At 44.7% G+C, this 20,016-nt stretch overlaps 1 protein-coding gene across 2 annotated transcripts; it reads left to right on the top strand.

Moving 5' to 3' along the window:
• Positions 1–260: 260 nt before the first annotated feature.
• LOC109877987 (retinoic acid receptor RXR-beta-A) lies at positions 261–18,717 on the top strand. Of its 2 annotated transcripts, none has more exons than XM_031819620.1 (12): positions 261–694; positions 1,641–1,837; positions 2,108–2,252; positions 3,305–3,484; positions 4,713–4,736; positions 5,112–5,272; positions 5,640–5,769; positions 13,050–13,176; positions 13,646–13,687; positions 13,791–13,882; positions 16,192–16,297; positions 16,488–18,711. In XM_031819620.1, the coding sequence occupies exons 2-12, from the start codon at positions 1,697–1,699 to the stop codon at positions 16,633–16,635; spliced, it is 1,296 nt and encodes a 431-aa protein (XP_031675480.1). In that variant the 5' UTR covers positions 261–694; positions 1,641–1,696; the 3' UTR covers positions 16,636–18,711. The 2 variants fall into 2 exon arrangements, with proteins under 2 accessions (XP_031675480.1, XP_031675481.1); XM_031819621.1 differs by having other exon boundaries at positions 504–694; positions 5,115–5,272; positions 16,488–18,717.
• Positions 18,718–20,016: the final 1,299 nt, after the last annotated feature.

Here is a 20,016-nt window from a genome sequence, read left to right as displayed (position 1 = left end):
TTAGCATTTTCTCTCAAAATAATCACATGATGAGAAAAGTGAATAAACAAACAGACACTGAGCCATATTGGTTGCATGTCTTATACTTTTTTTAAACGATTATTTAACCCTAAACATATTTGAGATTAAGAATCATTGTGAAATAAACAGTCTAAATGTCTTACAGGCATGTGTCAAATGTAGTTTAACCAGCTGTCCTCCTGTCAAACCACCACCATTATTCAACCATGAAATGTATTAGGAAGAGGCTTTTGCAGAATAATCTTTCATCATCAGCTGATAAATATCCAAAATTGAGGTCCACAATCGATGTAGTCTACATTGATTTACATATATTCATAGTAGGCTAGTAGTATAGTTACATTTGTAAAATGTAATGTTGTTTAATTTGACAGTGAATCTGTTGATTTTCCTTAATATATTAGGTACAGTATATAGACGGAAATTGAAACGTTAGTCCTACCACTGGTGAATGTTGCAACTGTTCTGCCTAGAGACATTGTGGCTCTAAAGACACTGTCACTGGCATTGAGCCAACATGGCTTCCTTTCCGTGTAAACAACAACAGCATCAAGTAAACGGGGTTTGAGTGTAGGCCTATTACCTCGCATTTGGTCCGTCTCTTGGATTTCGCAAATAATATGCAACTAGAAATAGTTATGTAACCTACAACGATGTGCCGAAGGTGTTTCTAGTGAGTATATTGCGTTCCCCCCAATTGTAACTCGCGAATTTATATTTGAGGCCAACATTAGCATTAGTTAACTAGACAGCTAACGTTAGCTCGCTGGCTAGCTACCACCAATGATTTTGAAACAGCTAGCTGGCCGTCAAGTTATCTAGCGAAACATGGTGTGAGTTTTTAAACGGTTGATGCTTGCTGTGATATTTAATTGCTTACAATCATCGTATATATTTGTTAAGTTTACATACGGTAGCTACGTGCTAGCTAGCTAACTAAAGTTAGCAATTTGCCATTGCTTTCTAACGTTAGCCAGAAGTACATGTTAGCTTTTTTATCATTGCCAACGTTGGATTAAAGTGATCTCTCATTTGCCAACTTGGATGACACCAGTGTTTATAAAAATGTTTCGCTAGCTAAAGTCAACTGACCGTCTTAAATTTAACTACCTAGCGAGGCAACTCGTTAGCCAACTACCGAACATAGCTAGCTAGCTACGGCATTTGTTTTGTTTTAGCTAGCTAGTAACTAACGTTAGTAATGTGGAGGAAGGCCTGTCAAATCTAAGGTCAGTTGATACGATTAACGAGTATTTATCATTATTACAGTACCTGGCATACCCCATTCCATGGTAGCTGGCAAGCTAACATGTCAGTTATTTAGGCCTTTCTAGTTTTAATTAAACAGTTTAACGTTACCTAGCTAGTTAGTAGGAACAACCTAACTAGCTAGCAGGGACAACCTAACTAGCTTGCTACCGGTAAGTAAATTGTTAGATCAAATAATTACCAGTGAGAATACTGAATGTCTTACAATCAGCTGAATATCTTCTGCTGTCTAAGTAGCTAGGGGCCTACAAGTGGCATTTATGTGAATACATTTCGCTGGCCACATGATGATGTAGCTAGTCTTGAAAAATAGTTATCAATTGTGATAATGTAACCTTCAACCCCAACAGATTATTGTCCTTCAGACAACTCAACATCCTCCTCTCCGCTGGGTAGCTCAATAGCCATGTCATCGCATCAGCCCACCAGTTCAGCCTCCAACAGTCCCACCAGCACCTTTGGCTCGCCTTTCTCAGTCATCAGCCCCTCACTGGGCTCCCCTGGTGTGTCACCCTCCATGGGTTATGGGCCTATTAGCAGTAGCCAGGTGAGAAACACACCCAGGGTCCTTGTTTTGCTTTCATCTTTGCATTTAAATGATCCTACTCTGTATGCGTTTATTCTCTTGCATTATTTCCAAGCTCAGACTAGTGCTGAAGTTTGTTGCTGTGCACAGAAAGGCTGACATTTAAGCTAGCCTACGTAGCCTAGATGTTTATTTTTTTAATCAGTCATGATAACAGCATTGTTATATATATATATATAATTTTTTTTTAATATTATATATTTTTTTCTTCCACTTTTTGTTTGTGCACAGATCAACTCTACAATGGGGATGCACTCAATCAGCAGCTCGGATGATGTCAAACCCCCGTTTGGCTTGAGGCCTATGTCTGCACACAGCCCTGGGATAATGCTCTCCCAGAAACGCATGTGTGCCATCTGTGGAGACCGCTCCTCTGGTGAGTGCTGTGCACTAAGAGCAGGGTTAGTAGAGGTAAAACGTCGGGCCGGGGACTTATTTTAAATCCCTGGCAATTTCAGAGAGGATAATCCTTTTTGTCAGCTGTCTTCAGCTGTGTGTCCTGACCTCTCCCCATCAGTCTAACCAATGTTCTTTACTGGCCTGTTTGATTCAATGTCACTATATAAACAATAAAGGCACTTGAAACGCTGCAGATTCATTAATTAGTGAAGCTCTGCGTAACTGCTCATCAAAAAACAAAATCTGTCCTCATTCCTACATAGTGTATACCGGTACCACGGTAATATCACGCTACCAAAACATCATGATACTTAGAATACCGTAGTACTGTTTCATATGATACTACTGACTTTTTCAGCCCTCTAAAGAACGTGCCTGTTATTAAATGGTTATAAAGTCAGTGGTGTGTGTGTGTGTCTGTTATCTGAAGAGTTAAGGTTTCATGCAGGTTTCATACTGAGACAATGACTTGCAGATCATTATGCATGTACAGTATATCACTGGAGGTTGGTAGCAACTTCTTGAGAAGGACGGGCTCATGGTAATGGCTGGAGCAGAATGGTATCTAACACATGTTTTCTATGTGTTTGATGCCATTCCATTTGCACAGTTCCAGTCATTATTATGAGCCGTCCTCCCTTCAGCAGCCTCCACTGATGTATATTCCTCCAGACAAATCACAGGTAGGCCTTTGCACAATTAGCAAATCAGACATTCTATGCAGTATTCTATTATACAGTGATCAGTGTGACGCTACATTTAATGTGTTATATTGAGTAGAAGTGTGAATTCTTAGAAAACGGGAACAAGCGTCTGGGGGATGGGGCGAACAGGATTCTAGGTCACTGATTGAATATCTTGTTATTTTTTCATTTTAAATGTGTTCACTGCGGTACTACTTTTATGAGTTTATTCATGTATGAATGTGTGTCTGTGATTTAAAAATAAAAAAAGGGGGTTTGTTTTTAGCTGGCCTGGTGTCGTATCGTTTTTAAAATGTTGGTGTGACAAGTCTCCCCCTTCCCGCAGGTAAGCACTATGGTGTGTACAGCTGTGAAGGTTGCAAGGGCTTCTTCAAACGCACAGTGCGCAAGGACCTGAGCTACACCTGCAGGGATAACAAAGAATGCCTGGTGGACAAGCGCCAGCGCAATCGCTGCCAGTACTGTCGCTACCAGAAGTGTCTGGCTATGGGCATGAAGAGGGAAGGTAAGGAAGGACTGAATGTCTGGCTATTATCATGAAGAGGGAAGGTAGAGAAGGACTGAACGTCTGGCTATTATCATGAAGAGGGAAGGTAGAGAAGGACTGAACGTCTGGCTATTATGAAGAGGGAAGGTAGAGAAGGACTGAACGTCTGGCTATTATCATGAAGAGGGAAGGTAGAGAAGGACTGGACGTCTGGCTATTATCATGAAGAGGGAAGGTAGAGAAGGACTGAACGTCTGGCTATTATGAAGAGTGAAGGTAAGGAAGGACTGAACGTCTGGCTATTATCATGAAGAGGGAAGGTAGAGAAGGACTGGACGTCTGGCTATTATCTTGAAGAGGGAAGGTAGAGAAGGACTGAACGTCTGGCTATTATCATGAAGAGGGAAGGTAGAGAAGGACTGAACGTCTGGCTATTATCATGAAGAGGGAAGGTAGAGAAGGACTGAACGTCTGGCTATTATCATGAAGAGGGAAGGTAGAGAAGGACTGGACGTCTGGCTATTATGAAGAGGGAAGGTAGAGAAGGACTGAACGTCTGGCTATTATCATGAAGAGGGAAGGTAGAGAAGGACTGGACGTCTGGCTATTATGAAGAGGGAAGGTAGAGAAGGACTGGACGTCTGGCTATTATGAAGAGGGAAGGTAGAGAAGGACTGAACGTCTGGCTATTATCATGAAGAGGGAAGGTAGAGAAGGACTGAACGTCTGGCTATTATGAAGAGGGAAGGTAGAGAAGGACTGAACGTCTGGCTATTATCATGAAGAGGGAATGGAGGGACTGAACATTTGGAGCAGAGCCTAATGGTTTTGGGCCATCCATATTTTTCAACTTAGAGTTTGTAGGAGTGCTTTTGAAAGGGCAACATGAAAAAAATTGGAAGGAGTGATTGAGAAACGTGTTTTTTATACCTGCAGAATCTCAAACTTGACCTCATTTTCTTTCATGAATTACATTTTAAATTGATTTGTGAAGTAGGCTGTTGTAAAATGGTATAGTTCAAAGGCCAGAATCATTTGATGAAATGATTGAATTATGTTGAATATAGACCTAGCCCAGTAAAACCTTTGACGATAACTTCTATTTGATCATTGGATTGTGTGGGGGGATGGTACGTTGTTTTCAAAGTCATTAACAAAACAGGGGGAGAGCATATGGGGGTAGGTTCATATAACTAACCCCTCTTCCTTTTCTTTTCCCCTATTCTTTCTCTCCCTCTTTCTATAGTGGTCCAAGATGAACGTCAGAAATGTAAGGATAAAGACATTGGGAGAATGGAGAGATGATAAATTATATGATTGGATGTGGTATTGAGAGAGTGCAATTAAATAACAAATGCTTGGCACACACTGGTAGGCTAATTCTCACAACACATTGGCTAAGAAATGAATGCATTGTTAAATGAAAGTATACCAATTTGACCTTTCACCCTGTTTGGATGAAGCCTAACAGGAGTTTAGATGGGCACAACTTCCTCCTTTCTTTTCTTCTGTCACTTTGTCTTTTCTAACCTTGTGACTCCCTCCCGCCCCTCTCTCCTATTAACCCACGCCCCTCTTCCTGTCTCCCGTCTCTCCCTCTCCCCTCCTGGCTCTGTGGTGTGGTTGGATGCATGGCGGGGTGCAGCAGTCCAGGAGGAGCGTCAGAGGATCAGGGAGCGAGAGGAGGGACTGGAGTGCAGCAGTGCTGTGAACGAGGAGATGCCCGTGGAGAAGATCTTGGAGGCAGAGACGTCCGTGGAGCAGAGGGCAGAGCTCCACTCTGATACAGGGTCCGCTGGTAGCTCTGTGAGTATACAGGGCTATACTGTTGACTGGATCAGTATTAGGGTTGCAAAATTCCCATATTTTCCGGAAATCCCGAGTTCTTCTGTGTTTATTCCTAACTCAGGGAGTCCTCCACCCGGGAAAGTTTCCGGAAATGTTGTGGTCTCAGTTAAAGGAGTTATCTGCCTCTAATTCATAGCCTACTTACTCAGCTCTTGGGATGAATATTCTTTAAAAACGTTACATAAACTGCTGTCTCTTTAGCATGGCGTTTAAAAAGTGTTTTCTTTCCTACTTGTGATTATTGCATTATTTCTAGCTTCAGCATTGGCTTTTAGGGTCTGTTATTGCATTTTATGGGATTTTTTTAATCTTTTTTGTGTTTTAGCCCCATGATGCGGTGACAAACATCTGCCAGACTGCAGACAAGCAGCTGTTTGCGTTGGTGGAGTGGGCCAAGAGGATCCCTCACTTCTCTGAGCTGCCCCTGGACGACCAGGTCATCCTCCTGCGTGCAGGTACCATTGTCTGGAGGGAGGGAGACACCAGGAGGCTGGATGTGATATGCACTGTCTCAAAGAATAGAGTTTACAAGTGATTTTCTGTTCCGTATTCATTCCAGAGGCAACCAAAGTAGTGCATATGATAGTGTACATGTATCTACCAGTGAGGAGCCCAAAACGACTGATCATAGAGAAGGAGCTGCCCCTATTGTGAGATTATTCCTAACCGCTATCAATTGTATTACATGCATATATATCCTGCTATTATAAAACAAGACAAGTACATTAGAGTGTCTAGTTTGAGAAACAGACACCTCAATCCTCCCAAAAAAATGTTTTAGTACCCAATTCCGTGGGGGGGGGGGGGGGGGTTTATATATACTGTACCAGTCAAAAGTTTTCAGACACCTACTTGTTCAAGGGTTTTTCTTTATTTTAACCATTTTTCTACATTGTAGAATAATAGTGAAGACACAACTACGAAATAACACATATGGAATCGTTTAGTAACCAAAAAAGTGTTAAACAAATCAAAATGTTTTATTTTAGATTCTTCAAAGTAGCCACCCTTTGCCTTGATGACAGCTTTGCACACTCATGGCATTCTCTCAACCAGCTTCACCTTAAATGCTTTTCCAACAGTCTTGAAGGAGTTCCCACATATGCTGAGCATTTGTTGGCTGCTTTTTCTCTGCGGTCCAACTTATTCCAAACCATCTCAATTGAGTTGAGGTCAGGTGATTGTGGAGGCCAGGTCATCTGATGCAGCACTCAATCACTCTCCTTCTTGGTCAAATAGCCTTTACACAGCCTGGAGGTGTGTTCAAATCAAAGTGCAAAAAAGGTATTAGGTGAACAATGGGTAGGTAAAGAAATAAAACAACTGTAAAAAGACAGGCTATATACACTAGTGAGGCTATAATAGTAGCGAGGCTACATACAGACACCGGTTAGTCAGGCTGATTGAGGTAGTATGTACATGTAGATATGGTTAAAGTGACTGCATATATGATGAACAGAGAGTAGCAGTAGCATAAAAGAGAGATTGGTGGGTGGGACATAATGCAGATGGCCCGGTTAGCCAATGTGCGGGAGCGCTGGTTGGTCGGCCCAATTGAGGTAGTATGTACATGAATGTATATAGTTAAAGTTGACTATGCATATATGATAAACAGAGAGTAGCAGCAGGGGGTTGTGGGGGGCACACAATGCAAAGAGGGGTTGTGGGGTGCACACAATACAAATAGTCCGGGTAGCCATTTGATTACCTGTTCAGGACTCTTATGGCTTGGGGGTAAAAATTGTTGAGAAGCCTTTTTGTCCTAGACTTGGCACTGCGGTACCACTTGCCATGCGACAGTAGAGAGAACAGTCTATGACTGGGGTGGATGAGGTCTTTGCCAAATTTTAGGGCCTTCCTCTGACACCGCCTGGTGTAGAGGTCCTCGATGGCAGGCAGCTTAGCGCCAGTGATGTACTGGGCCGTACCCACTACCCTCTGTAGTGCCTTGCGGTCAGAGGCCAAGCAATTGCCGTACCAGGCAGTGATGCAACCAGTCAGGATGCTCTCGATGTTGCAGCTGTAGAACCTTTTGAGGATCTCAGGACCCATGCCAAATGTTTTTCATTTCCTGAGGGGGAATAGGCTTTGTCGTGTCCTCTTCACGACTGTCTTGGTGTGTTTGGACCATTCTAGTTTGTTGTTGATGTGGACACCAAGGAACTTGAAGCTCTCAACCTGCTCCACTACAGCCCCGTCGACGAGAATGGAGGTGTGCTCGGTCCTCCTTTTCCTGTAGTCCACAATCATCTCCTTAGTCTTGGTTACGTTGAGGGATAGGTTGTTATTCTGGCACCACCCGGCCAGGTCTCTGACTTCCTCCCTATAGGCTGTCTCGTCGTTGTCGGTGATCAGGCCTACCACTGTTGTGTTGTCTGCAAACTTAATGATGGTGTTGGAGCCATGCCTGGTCATGCAGTCGTGGGTGAACAGGGAGTACAGGAGGGGACTGAGCACGCACCCCTGGGGAGCTACAGTGTTGAGGATCAGCGTGGCAGATGTGTTGCTACCTACCCTCACCACCTGGGGGCGGCCCGTCAGGAAGTCCAGGATCCAGTTGCAGAGGGAGGTGTTTAGTCCCAGGATCCTTAGCTTAGTGATGAGCTTTGAGAGTACTATGGTGTTGAACGCTGAACTGTAGTCAATGAATAGCATTCTCACGTAGGTGTTCCTTTTGTCCAGGTGGGAAAGGGCAGTGTGGAGTGCAAAAGAGATTGCATAATCTGTGGATCTGTTTGGGCAGTATGCAAATTGGAGTGGGTCTAGGGTTTCTGGGATAATGGTGTTGACGTGAGCCATTACCAACCTTTCAAAACACTTCATGGCTACGGACGTGAGTGCTACGGGTCTGTAGTCATTTAGGCAGGTTGCCTTTGTTCTTGGGCACAGGGATGTTCTGCTTGAAACATGTTGGTATTACAGACTTAATCAGGGACATGTTGAAAATGTCAGTGAAGACACCTGCCAGTTGGTCAGCACATGCCCGGAGCACACGTCCTGGTAATCCGTCTGGCTCCGCAGCCTTGTGTATGTTGACCTTGCACTCCATTTGGTAAATCCGACCACTTGCTCTATCTTCCTGATTCCTGCTTATAAGCAAAAATTAAAGCAGGAAGCACCAAATTTGGTAGAACTGATATGTTTCCCTGCATTAAAGTCTCCGGCCACTAGGAGCGCCGCCTCTGGGTGAGTGGTTTCCTGTTTGATTATTTCCTTATACAGCTGACTGAGTGCGGTCTTAGTGCCAGCATCTGTCTGTGGTGGTAAATAAACAGCCACGAAAAGTATAGCTGAAAACTCTAGGCAAGTAGTGTGGCCTGCAATTTATCACAATATACTCTACTTCAGGCGAGCAAAATCTAGAGACTTTCTTAGATTTCGTGCACCAGCTGTTGTTTACAAATATGCACAGCCCCCCCCCCCCCCCTTACCGGAGTGTGCTGTTCTATCTTGCCGGAGTGTGCTGTTCTATCTTACCGGAGTGTGCTGTTCTATCTTGCTGGAGTGTGCTGTTCTATCTTGCCGGAGTGTGCTGTTCTATCTTACCGGAGTGTGCTGTTCTATCTTGCCGGAGTGTGCTGTTCTATCTTGCCGGAGTGTGCTGTTCTATCTTGCCGGAGTGTGCTGTTCTATCTTGCCGGAGTGTGCTGTTCTATCTTGCCGGAGTGTGCTGTTCTATCTTGCCGGAGTGTGCTGTTCTATCTTGCCGGAGTGTGCTGTTCTATCTTACCGGAGTGTGCTGTTCTATCTTGCCGGAGTGTGCTGTTCTATCTTGCCGGAGTGTGCTGTTCTATCTTGCCGGAGTGTGCTGTTCTATCTTGCCGGAGTGTGCTGTTCTATCTTGCCGGAGTGTGCTGTTCTATCTTGCCGGAGTGTGCTGTTCTATCTTGCCGGAGTGTGCTGTTCTATCTTGCCGGAGTGTGCTGTTCTATCTTGCCGGAGTGTGCTGTTCTATCTTGCCGGAGTGTGCTGTTCTATCTTGCCGGAGTGTGCTGTTCTATCTTGCCGGAGTGTGCTGTTCTATCTTACCGGAGTGTGCTGTTCTATCTTGCCGGAGTGTGCTGTTCTATCTTGCCGGAGTGTGCTGTTCTATCTTACCGGAGTGTGCTGTTCTATCTTACCGGAGTGTGCTGTTCTATCTTGCTGGAGTGTGCTGTTCTATCTTGCCGGAGTGTGCTGTTCTATCTTACCGGAGTGTGCTGTTCTATCTTGCCGGAGTGTGCTGTTCTATCTTGCCGGAGTGTGCTGTTCTATCTTGCCGGAGTGTGCTGTTCTATCTTGCCGGAGTGTGCTGTTCTATCTTGCCGGAGTGTGCTGTTCTATCTTGCCGGAGTGTGCTGTTCTATCTTACCGGAGTGTGCTGTTCTATCTTGCCGGAGTGTGCTGTTCTATCTTGCCGGAGTGTGCTGTTCTATCTTACCGGAGTGTGCTGTTCTATCTTGCCGGAGTGTGCTGTTCTATCTTGCCGGAGTGTGCTGTTCTATCTTGCCGGAGTGTGCTGTTCTATCTTGCCGGAGTGTGCTGTTCTATCTTGCCGGAGTGTGCTGTTCTATCTTGCCGGAGTGTGCTGTTCTATCTTGCCGGAGTGTGCTGTTCTATCTTGCCGGAGTGTGCTGTTCTATCTTGCCGGAGTGTGCTGTTCTATCTTGCCGGAGTGTGCTGTTCTATCTTGCCGGAGTGTGCTGTTCTATCTTGCCGGAGTGTGCTGTTCTATCTTGCCGGAGTGTGCTGTTCTATCTTGCTGGTGCAGCGCTTATCCCTTTCCTGAATATCCATGTCGTCATTCAGCCACGATTCTGTGAAACATAGGATATTACAGTTTTTGTTGTCCCGTTGGTAGGATATTCGTGATTGTACCTCTTCTAGTTTATTGTCCAATGATTGCACATTGGTGAGTAGTATTGACGGTAACAGCAGCTTTCCCAGTCCCCTTCTCCAGGTCCTGACCAGGCATCCGGATCTTTGTCCCCTGTACCTTTGTCGCTTCCTCTTGCAAATAACGGGGATGTCTGCCCTGCCGAGTGTTTGAAGAATGTCTTGTGCGTCTTGTTTATTGAAGAAAAAATATTTGTCTAATCCGAGGTGAGTGATCGCTGTCCTGATATCCAGAAGCTATTTTTTGCCGTAAGATACACAGCCTGGAGGTGTGTTGGGTCAATGTCCTGTTGAATAACAAATGATAGTCCAACTAAACGCAAACCAAATGGGATGGAGTATCCCTACAGAATGCTGTGGTAGCCATGCTGGTTAAGAGTGCCTTGAATTCTAAATAAATCAGACGGTGTCACCAGCAAAGCACCACCACACCACCTCCTCTATGCTTCACACATGCAGAGATCATACGTTCACTTACCCTGCATCTCACAAAGACACGGCGGTTGGAACCAAAAATCTCTAATTTGTACTCCTCAGACCAAAGGACATTTCCACCAGTCTAATATCCATTGCTCGTGTTTCTTGGCCCAAGTAAGACTCTTCTTCTTGTTGGTGTACTTTAGTAATGGTTTCTTTGCAGCAATTTGACCATAAAGGCCTGATTCCCTTAGTCTCCTCTGAACAGTTGATGTTGAGATGTCTGTTACTTGAACTCCGTGAAGCATTTATTTGGGCTGCAATCTGAGGCGCAGTTACCTCGGCTGCAGAAGATAAGTTCATTAGAGTTAACTCTGGGTCTTCCTTTCCTGCGGTGGTGAGCCAGTTTCATCAAAGTTCTTGAAATTGTCAGGATTGACTGACCTGCATTTCTTAAAGTAATTATAGACTGTCGTTTCTCTTTGCTTATTTGAGCTGTTCTTGCCTTCTTGTCTTTTACCAAATAGGGCTATCTTCTGTATACCACCCATACCTTGTCACAACACAACTGATTGGCTCAAACGCATTAAGAAGGAAAGAAATTCCACAAATGTACTTTTAAAAAGGCACAGCTGTGAAATACATTCCAGGTGACTACCTCATGAAGCTGGTTGAGAGAATGTCAAGCGTGTGCAAAGCGATCATCAATGGAAAGGGTAGCTACTTTGAAGATCTCAAATATAAAATATATTTTGATTTAACACTTTTTTTTTGTCTACTACATGAGTAGTTTTGATGTCTTCACTCTTATTCTACAATGTAGAAAATAGTCAAACTAAAGAAAAACCCTTAAATGAGTCGGTGTGTCCAAACTTTTGACTGGTACTGTATATATAATTTTTTAAATAACAAAATAAAATAAAGAGTAGCCTGCAGCCGCTAATTGTCTGCTTTATTCTTGTGCTTTATCCATCCTTCGTCAGGGGGCTATTGTAGCAGAAATGTCTTTACAGTCCTTCGTCAGGGGACTATTGTAGCAGAAATGTCTTTACTGTCAGGGGGCTATTGTAGCAGAAATGTCTTTACCAGGGATTCATCAGGGGGCTATTGTAGCAGAAATGTCTTTACTGTCCTTCGTCAGGGGGCTATTGTAGCAGAAATGTCTTTACTGTCCTTCGTCAGGGGGCTATTGTAGCAGAAATGTCTTTACTGTCCTTTGTCAGGGGGCTATTGTAGCAGAAATGTCTTTACTATCCTTCGTCAGGAGGCTATTGTAGCAGAAATGTCTTTACCAGGGATTCATCAGGGGGCTATTGTAGCAGAAATGTCTTTACCAGGGATTCATCAGGGGGCTATTGTAGCAGAAATGTCTTTACCAGGGATTCATCAGGGGGCTATTGTAGCAGAAATGTCTTTACCAGGGATTCGTCAGGGGGCTATTGTAGCAGAAATGTCTTTACTGTCAGGGGGCTATTGTAGCAGAAATGTCTTTACTGTCCTTCGTCAGGAGGCTATTGTAGCAGAAATGTCTTTACTGTCAGGGGGCTATTGTAGCAGAAATGTCTTTACCAGGGATTCATCAGGGGGCTATTGTAGTAGAAATGTCTTTACTGTCCTTCGTCAGGGGGCTATTGTAGCAGAAATGTCTTTACAGTCCTTCGTCAGGGGGCTATTGTAGCAGAAATGTCTTTACTGTCCTTCGTCAGGGGGCTATTGTAGCAGAAATGTCTTTACTGTCCTTCGTCAGGAGGCTATTGTAGCAGAAATGTCTTTACCAGGGATTCATCAGGGGGCTATTGTAGCAGAAATGTCTTTACTGTCCTTCGTCAGGGGGCTATTGTAGCAGAAATGTCTTTACAGTCCTTCGTCAGGGGGCTATTGTAGCAGAAATGTCTTTACTGTCCTTCGTCAGGGGGCTATTGTAGCAGAAATGTCTTTACTGTCCTTCGTCAGGAGGCTATTGTAGCAGAAATGTCTTTATCAGGGATTCATCAGGGGGCTATTGTAGCAGAAATGTCTTTACTGTCAGGGGGCTATTGTAGCAGAAATGTCTTTACCAGGGATTCATCAGGGGGCTATTGTAGCAGAAATGTATTTACCAGGGATTCATCAGGGGGCTATTGTAGCAGAAATGTCTTTACCAGGGATTCATCAGAGGGCTATTGTAGCAGAAATGTTGAAATAGCCGAATCCACTCATTTGAAGCTTCAATAATGTAGACTAAGTGAGCAACAAGCAATCCATGGTCTATCATTTGATACATGATAGACTCTGCTGGACACAGTAGCAAATGCCCCAGAGGTTGTTGATGAGGTATCACCTCCTCCCTTCTCTGATCCTCTCTGCTCTTCCGTCCTGTGTATCTGTCCCGTCCCTTCGGTCTCTTCTCCCTCCTCTGCTCCTCTCCGTCTTCTCCCCTCTCTTTTTCTCCTGTGTGTGTCAGGGTGGAATGAACTTCTGATCGCCTCCTTCTCACACCGCTCCATCGCTGTGAAGGACGGGGTCCTGCTGGCCAATGAGCTCCACCGGGACAACGCACACAGTGCAGGGGTGGCGGCCATCTTTGACAGGTAGGCACACAGTGCAGGGGTGGCGGCCATCTTTGACAGGTAGGCACACCGTGCAGGGGTGGCAGCCATCTTTGACAGGTAGGCACACCGTGCAGGGGTGGCGGCCATCTTTGACAGGTAGGCACACCGTGCAGGGGTGGTGGCCATCTTTGACAGGTAGGCACACCGTGCAGGGGTGGCGGCCATCTTTGACAGGTAGGCACACCGTGCAGGGGTGGTGGCCATCTTTCTTTGACATGTAGGCACACCGTGCAGCGGTAGTGGCCATCTTTGACAGCTGGGCACACAGTATGCGGCTAAGTTACCCCTAGGTACAGACCTAGGATCAACTTCCCATAACATTAACCACTAATAGGGAAAACGTACAATATAATAATAGCATAATTACCATAGAGGTATATAATAACAGTGTTGTGTTCAATTCTGTGATCATCATCATGTGATAACACGCTGTAATTGACCCCCACAGGGAGAGTGTGCAGAGTGCTGAGGTGGGAGCCATATTTGACCGGTAATAACCTACACACACACACACACACACACACACACACACACACACCAAGTGTACATCTATGTAGACAACTCTCTCCACCTCTCTTTCCGGCCCCCTGTAGGGTTCTCACTGAGCTGGTCAGTAAGATGAGAGACATGCAGATGGACAAGACAGAGCTGGGCTGCCTCCGAGCCATCGTCCTCTTCAACCCAGGTGCTCTATTGTTCCATTTAGTCCGTCATACACAAAATCAAATCAAATCACATTTTATTTGTCACATACACATGGTTAGCAGATGTTAATGCGAGTGTAGCGAAATGCTTGTGCTTCTAGTTCCGACAATGCAGTAATAACCAACAAGTAATCTAACTAACAATTCCAAAACTACTGTCTTATACACAGTGTAAGGGGATAAAGAATATGTACATAAGGATATATGAATGCGTGATGGTACAGAGCAGCATAGGCAAGATACAGTAGATGGTATCGAGTACAGTATATACATATGAGATGAGTATGTAAACAAAGTGGCATAGTTAAAGTGGCTAGTGATACATGTATTACATAAGGATGCAGTCGATGATATAGAGTACAGTATATACGTATGCATATGAGATGAATAATGTAGGGTAAGTAACATTATATAAGGTAGCATTGTTTAAAGTGGCTAGTGATATATTTACATAATTTCCCATCAATTCCCATTATTAAAGTCGCTGGAGTTGGCAGTGTGTTGGCAGTAGCCACTCAATGTTAGTGGTGGCTGTTTAACAGTCTGATGGCCTTGAGATAGAAGCTGTTTTTCAGTCTCTCGGTCCCAGCTTTGATGCACCTGTACTGACCTCGCCTTCTGGATGATAGCGGGGTGAACAGGCAGTGGCTCGGGTGGTTGTTGTCCTTGATGATCTTTATGGCCTTCCTGTGACATCGGGTGGTGTAGGTGTCCTGGAGGGCAGGTAGTTTGCCCCCGGTGATGCGTTGTGCAGACCTCACTACCCTCTGGAGAGCCTTACGGTTGTGGGCGGAGCAGTTGCCGTACCAGGCGGTGATACAGCCCGCCAGGATGCTCTCGATTGTGCATCTGTAGAAGTTTGTGAGTGCTTTTGGTGACATGCCGAATTTCTTCAGCCTCCTGAGGGTGAAGAGGCGCTGCTGCGCCTTCTTCACGATGCTGTCTGTGTGAGTGGACCAATTCAGTTTGTCTGTGATGTGTGAGGAACTTAAATCTTGCTACCCTCTCCACTACTGTTCCATCGATGTGGATGGGGGGGTGTTCCCTCTGCTGTTTCCTGAAGTCCACAATCATCTCCTTAGTTTTGTTGACGTTGAGTGTGAGGTTATTTTCCTGACACCACACTCCGAGGGCCCTCACCTCCTCCCTGTAGGCCGTCTCGTCGTTGTTGGTAATCAAGCCTACCACTGTTGTGTCGTCTGCAAACTTGATGATTGAGTTGGAGGCGTGCGTGGCCACGCAGTCGTGGGTGAACAGGGAGTACAGGAGAGGGCTCAGAACGCACCCTTGTGTTGCCCCAGTGTTGAGGATCAGCGGGGTGGAGATGTTGTTGCCTACCCTCACCACCTGGGGGCGGCCCGTCAGGAAGTCCAGTACCCAGTTGTACAGGGCGGGGTCGAGACCCAGGGTCTCGAGCTTGATGACGAGCTTGGAGGGTACTATGGTGTTGAATGCCGAGCTGTAGTCGATGAACAGCATTCTCACATAGGTATTCCTCTTGTCCAGATGGGTTAGGGCAGTGTGCAGTGTGGTTGAGATTGCATCGTCTGTGGACCTATTTGGGCGGTAAGCAAATTGGAGTGGGTCTAGGGTGTCAGGTAGGGTGGAGGTGATATGGTCCTTGACTAGTCTCTCAAAGCACTTCGTTTAGCTCAGTTACCTTAGCTTTCTTGGGAACAGGAACAATGGTGTCCCTCTTGAAGCATGTGGGAACAGCAGAATGGTATAGGGATTGATTGAATATGTCCGTAAACACACCGGCCAGCTGGTCTGCGCATGCTCTGAGGGCGCGGCTGGGGATGCCGTCTGGGCCTGCAGCCTTGCGAGGGTTAACACGTTTAAATGTCTTACTCACCTCGGCTGCAGTGAAGGAGAGTCTGCATGTTTTCGTTGCAGGCCGTGTCAGTGGCACAGTATTGTCCTCAAAGCGGGCAAAAGGTTATTTAGTCTGCCTGGGAGCAAGACATCCTGGTCCGTGACTGGGCTGGATTTCTTCCTGTAGTCCGTGATTGACTGTAGACCCTGCCACATGCCTCTTGTGTCTGAGCCGTTGAATTGAGATTCTACTTTGTCTCTGTACTGACGCTTAGCTTGTTTGATAGCCTTGCGGAGGGAATAGCTGCACTGTTTGTATTCGGTCATGTTACCAGTCACCTTGCCCTGATTAAAAGCAGTAGTTCGCGCTTTCAGTTTCACGCGAATGCTGCCATCAATCCACGGTTTCTGGTTACCTCTGCACCTTTACTGTCATGGTTAATAACTGTTAATAACTGTTGTGTCCCTCCCTCAGATGCTAAAGGTTTGTCCAACACCGGAGAGGTGGAGCTCCTGAGAGAGAAGGTCTATGCTTCACTGGAAGCCTACTGCAAGCAGAAATACCCCGAGCAGCAGGGAAGGTAGGCATTCATGTGCTACATGAATTAGTACTAGTATCTCATTACATTTGTATTGTGTACATACTAATCTGCTCTCCTGTGGTTGTGCTGCTAACGGACCCTGTAAGAGCTAGGAGTGTTGCTGCTGCATTCATGTAGCTTATTAATGTCCCGTTATTTCATTCGCTCACTCTTCACCCCTTCCCCTCAGGTTTGCTAAGCTCCTCCTCAGGCTGCCAGCACTGCGTTCTATTGGCTTGAAGTGTTTGGAGCACCTGTTCTTCTTCAAGCTGATTGGTGACACCCCTATCGACACGTTCCTCATGGAAATGCTTGAAGCACCTCATCAGTTGGCATAGAGGTGGTAGGAGAGGAGAGGTGTTCTGTGGCCGGGGTTAGATAGCTTGGGTCTGGGAATTTGCTGGAGTGGGACTGCACTTTTAGTTCTTTGGGGAATTCAGCATTTTGTCTCACTGCTGTCTGGGTTATGCTATTTAGTTCACCACCACATTGTCTCTTTCAGAACATACATCCCCAAGACTTGTGATCTACAGGCTGGTGCTATATATTAATATAACTTCTTGAATAACTGAGATTAAAAAATAAAAAGTAAAGTATTTTGTAAGAATGGGAACCTTTAGTTCCTGTACTCTGGCTACAATCTGGGTTTCTGTTTTTCTATAACTATGTTAATGCTTTTTAGACAAACCCCAAATGATCAAGTTAAATTCTGGTAAGTGATCTCCCCCTGTAACCTGTTTTTAAATGAAGGTAACCTGAATGCAACCAGACTGTCATTCTACCTTTTTTTCATTTGTAATTGGAACAAAATCTTTTTGAAAAAACTTGAAAAACATGTTTTATTGTCAAATCTTGGGCAAGTACATTACTGTACCAAGCGAGCGCTCACTGCGTAACATGTCTGACTTTCAGCTCCTAGTGGTTTTATATCCCTCTCAGATGACCAGAAAGCAACTCGTTAACGGGATACAGAAGGAGTAGTTGAATCACAATGGAACACGGAGCAGACTTGTACTGACTGTGTTGACCAGCTTTATTTGTCTAGTAATGTGCTGTTAGCATTGTTTCTCTTTGCTGTTTTGTAAAATGTAATCACCTTGCAGGCAAAAAGATTGAGCTGCATTGCACATTTTTGCTATGTACTATTTCTACACCATACAATACAAGTCATCAAATGTCTGGCCAGCAAACAGTCTTTTGGTGCTATACGACAGACATTTGCCATACTTCATTGCAGCCATACACCAAACTGCAAACAGGAAAAATTATGCAAAAAAAATAAAAACTAACTAAAATGTTGTAAATGTAGCAATACAAAAATGAATACATATGCTTTCTTTCTGCTCGACAACTTGTCCGTTCTGGGGGTTTTACAACGCGAATCATTGTCTGTTAGAAAGGGAATACTCCAATATGTCATTTATCTAAACAATTGTAAGGTACTGTGCAAAATTTGTTCAGGGAAAATACTATATATGGATAGGTTTGAATAATGAGATCAGGAGACAGACAAATGATGTAATAATTGATATGTGCCCTTGCTATTAGTTCACCAATTGTATAGAGCAGATCATGTCTTAGGTTGTACTGGATTCCCTAAAGCACTGTTTCTACCTGGTTATAACATGTATCCTTTGTCTTGATCATGTCCACATTCTGATTGTGCCCACATTTTCAGACCGGTGTAGATGATTTTAAAAAGGCATTGTGACCAGATCTTCCTGACCACCCCCGAAGGTAGTTAGGCACACATTGTGTCTGGATATCTTACAAGTGTAGACATATGGACAGTGAATCCATTTAAATCACAATTATAACACCTTCTAAAATATTGACATTTAGCACCTTTGTCTTATGGCATCAATGTGTGTCTTAAAATAAATAAATGTATATTATTTTGGAAGAATAGCTCTCAAAACATTTGCATACAGGGAGGGACCAGGAAATCTGGTCACAATGCAATTCGTGGATAGATACAAGACACATTTTACTACCATGTGGAGAAATTTTTCTGAGAATGGACAAGATCAGGACAAAGGACTGGGGTTTGCACCAGGTATAAACAAGGATTCACACATTCAGCTGACTCATCTTTTTGAATTTTTCTGTGCTTTCTGTAGTAGTAGTTTTTCCTGTTTCCTTTTTTTGAGCTAGTTGTTCATCCTCTCCTCTCTGCTTACAGTTTATAAAAAACACACTGTTATCATGTTTAAATATCCATAACACCTGTGGACATAGACACATTAAACAAGACCAAATAGGAGTTTTGTGTGATGATCATGTGTGAACACCTGAACAAGGGTATTGGTATGTGTCATGATCCTGTATAAACTCTGGAGCAGTTTAGTGATCCGTGTGGATAAGTGAATTACAGCTTGGCTAATGTGGACTGAAAATAAAGAGCTTGAACTTTTCTTGTCGATTTGAATGTTTCTTTGTGGTTTGTATTGGATATCAACTTCTCACAGACAAAAGAAATGGGGGGAAATCTGTGGCATTGAGAAGTATAAACATAATTGAGATAAACAAAATATACTTCTTTTTTACATTAGTTTTATACCAATCAATCCCCCACAAATAATCTCACCTTCTCATTGACATTGTTGAAAGTTAATTATTTTTGCCTTGGGCTGCAGCACTAGTCAGTCACCACCAGAGGAACCCATACACACTCAGCGGTTGTTTCTGTCCTGATTCAGAGCCCTCTGTTGGTTATCCTTGTCCCATACCCTCTCTGTTGGTTAGCCTTGTCCCATACCCTCTCTGTTGGTTATCCTTGTCCCATACCCTCTCTGTTGGTTATCCTTGTCCCATACCCTCTCTGTTGGTTAGCCTTGTCCCATACCCTCTCTGTTGGTTAGCCTTGTCCCATACCCTCTCTGTTGGTTAGCCTTGTCCCATACCCTCTCTGTTGGTTAGCCTTGTCCCATACTCTCTCTGTTGGTTAGCCTTGTCCCATACCCTCTCTGTTGGTTAGCCTTGTCCCATACCCCCTCTGTTGGTTAGCCTTGTCCCATACTCTCTCTGTTGGTTAGCCTTGTCCCATACCCCCTCTGTTGGTTAGCCTTGTCCCATACCCCCTCTGTTGGTTAGCCTTGTCCCATACCCTCTCTGTTGGTTATCCTTGTCCCATACCCTCTCTGTTGGTTAGCCTTGTCCCATACCCTCTCTGTTGGTTAGCCTTGTCCCATACCCTCTCTGTTGGTTAGCCTTGTCCCATACCCTCTCTGTTGGTTAGCCTTGTCCCATACCCTCTCTGTTGGTTAGCCTTGTCCCATACCCTCTCTGTTGGTTAGCCTTGTCCCATACCCTCTCTGTTGGTTAGCCTTGTCCCATACCCTCTCTGTTGGTTAGCCTTGTCCCATACCCTCTCTGTTGGTTAGCCTTGTCCCATACCCTCTCTGTTGGTTAGCCTTGTCCCATACCCTCTCTGTTGGTTAGCCTTGTCCCATACCCTCTCTGTTGGTTAGCCTTGTCCCATACTCTCTCTGTTGGTTAGCCTTGTCCCATACCCTCTCTGTTGGTTAGCCTTGTCCCATACCCCCTCTGTTGGTTAGCCTTGTCCCATACCCTCTCTGTTGGTTAGCCTTGTCCCATACCCTCTCTGTTGGTTAGCCTTGTCCCATACTCTCTCTGTTGGTTAGCCTTGTCCCATACCCTCTCTGTTGGTTAGCCTTGTCCCATACCCCCTCTGTTGGTTAGCCTTGTCCCATACTCTC

The sequence above is a fragment of the Oncorhynchus kisutch genome, unplaced genomic scaffold (genome assembly GCF_002021735.2).
Source record: "Oncorhynchus kisutch isolate 150728-3 unplaced genomic scaffold, Okis_V2 scaffold2339, whole genome shotgun sequence".
In the NCBI taxonomy this organism is placed as follows: Eukaryota; Metazoa; Chordata; class Actinopteri; order Salmoniformes; family Salmonidae; genus Oncorhynchus; species Oncorhynchus kisutch.
The sequence above is the reverse complement of the archived record's forward strand: the minus strand, read 5'-3'. Positions and strand labels throughout refer to the sequence as shown.

Excerpts from the sequence above, each read along its gene's own strand:
- LOC109877987 (XM_031819620.1), top strand. The coding sequence starts at position 1,697 with ATGTCATCGCATCAGCCCACCAGTTCAGCCTCCAACAGTCCCACCAGC. Across the intron at positions 4,737-5,111 it reads CCAAGATGAACGTCAGAAAT|CAGTCCAGGAGGAGCGTCAG; the intron begins GTAAGGATAAAG and ends GGCGGGGTGCAG. Across the intron at positions 16,298-16,487 it reads TACCCCGAGCAGCAGGGAAG|GTTTGCTAAGCTCCTCCTCA; the intron begins GTAGGCATTCAT and ends CCTTCCCCTCAG.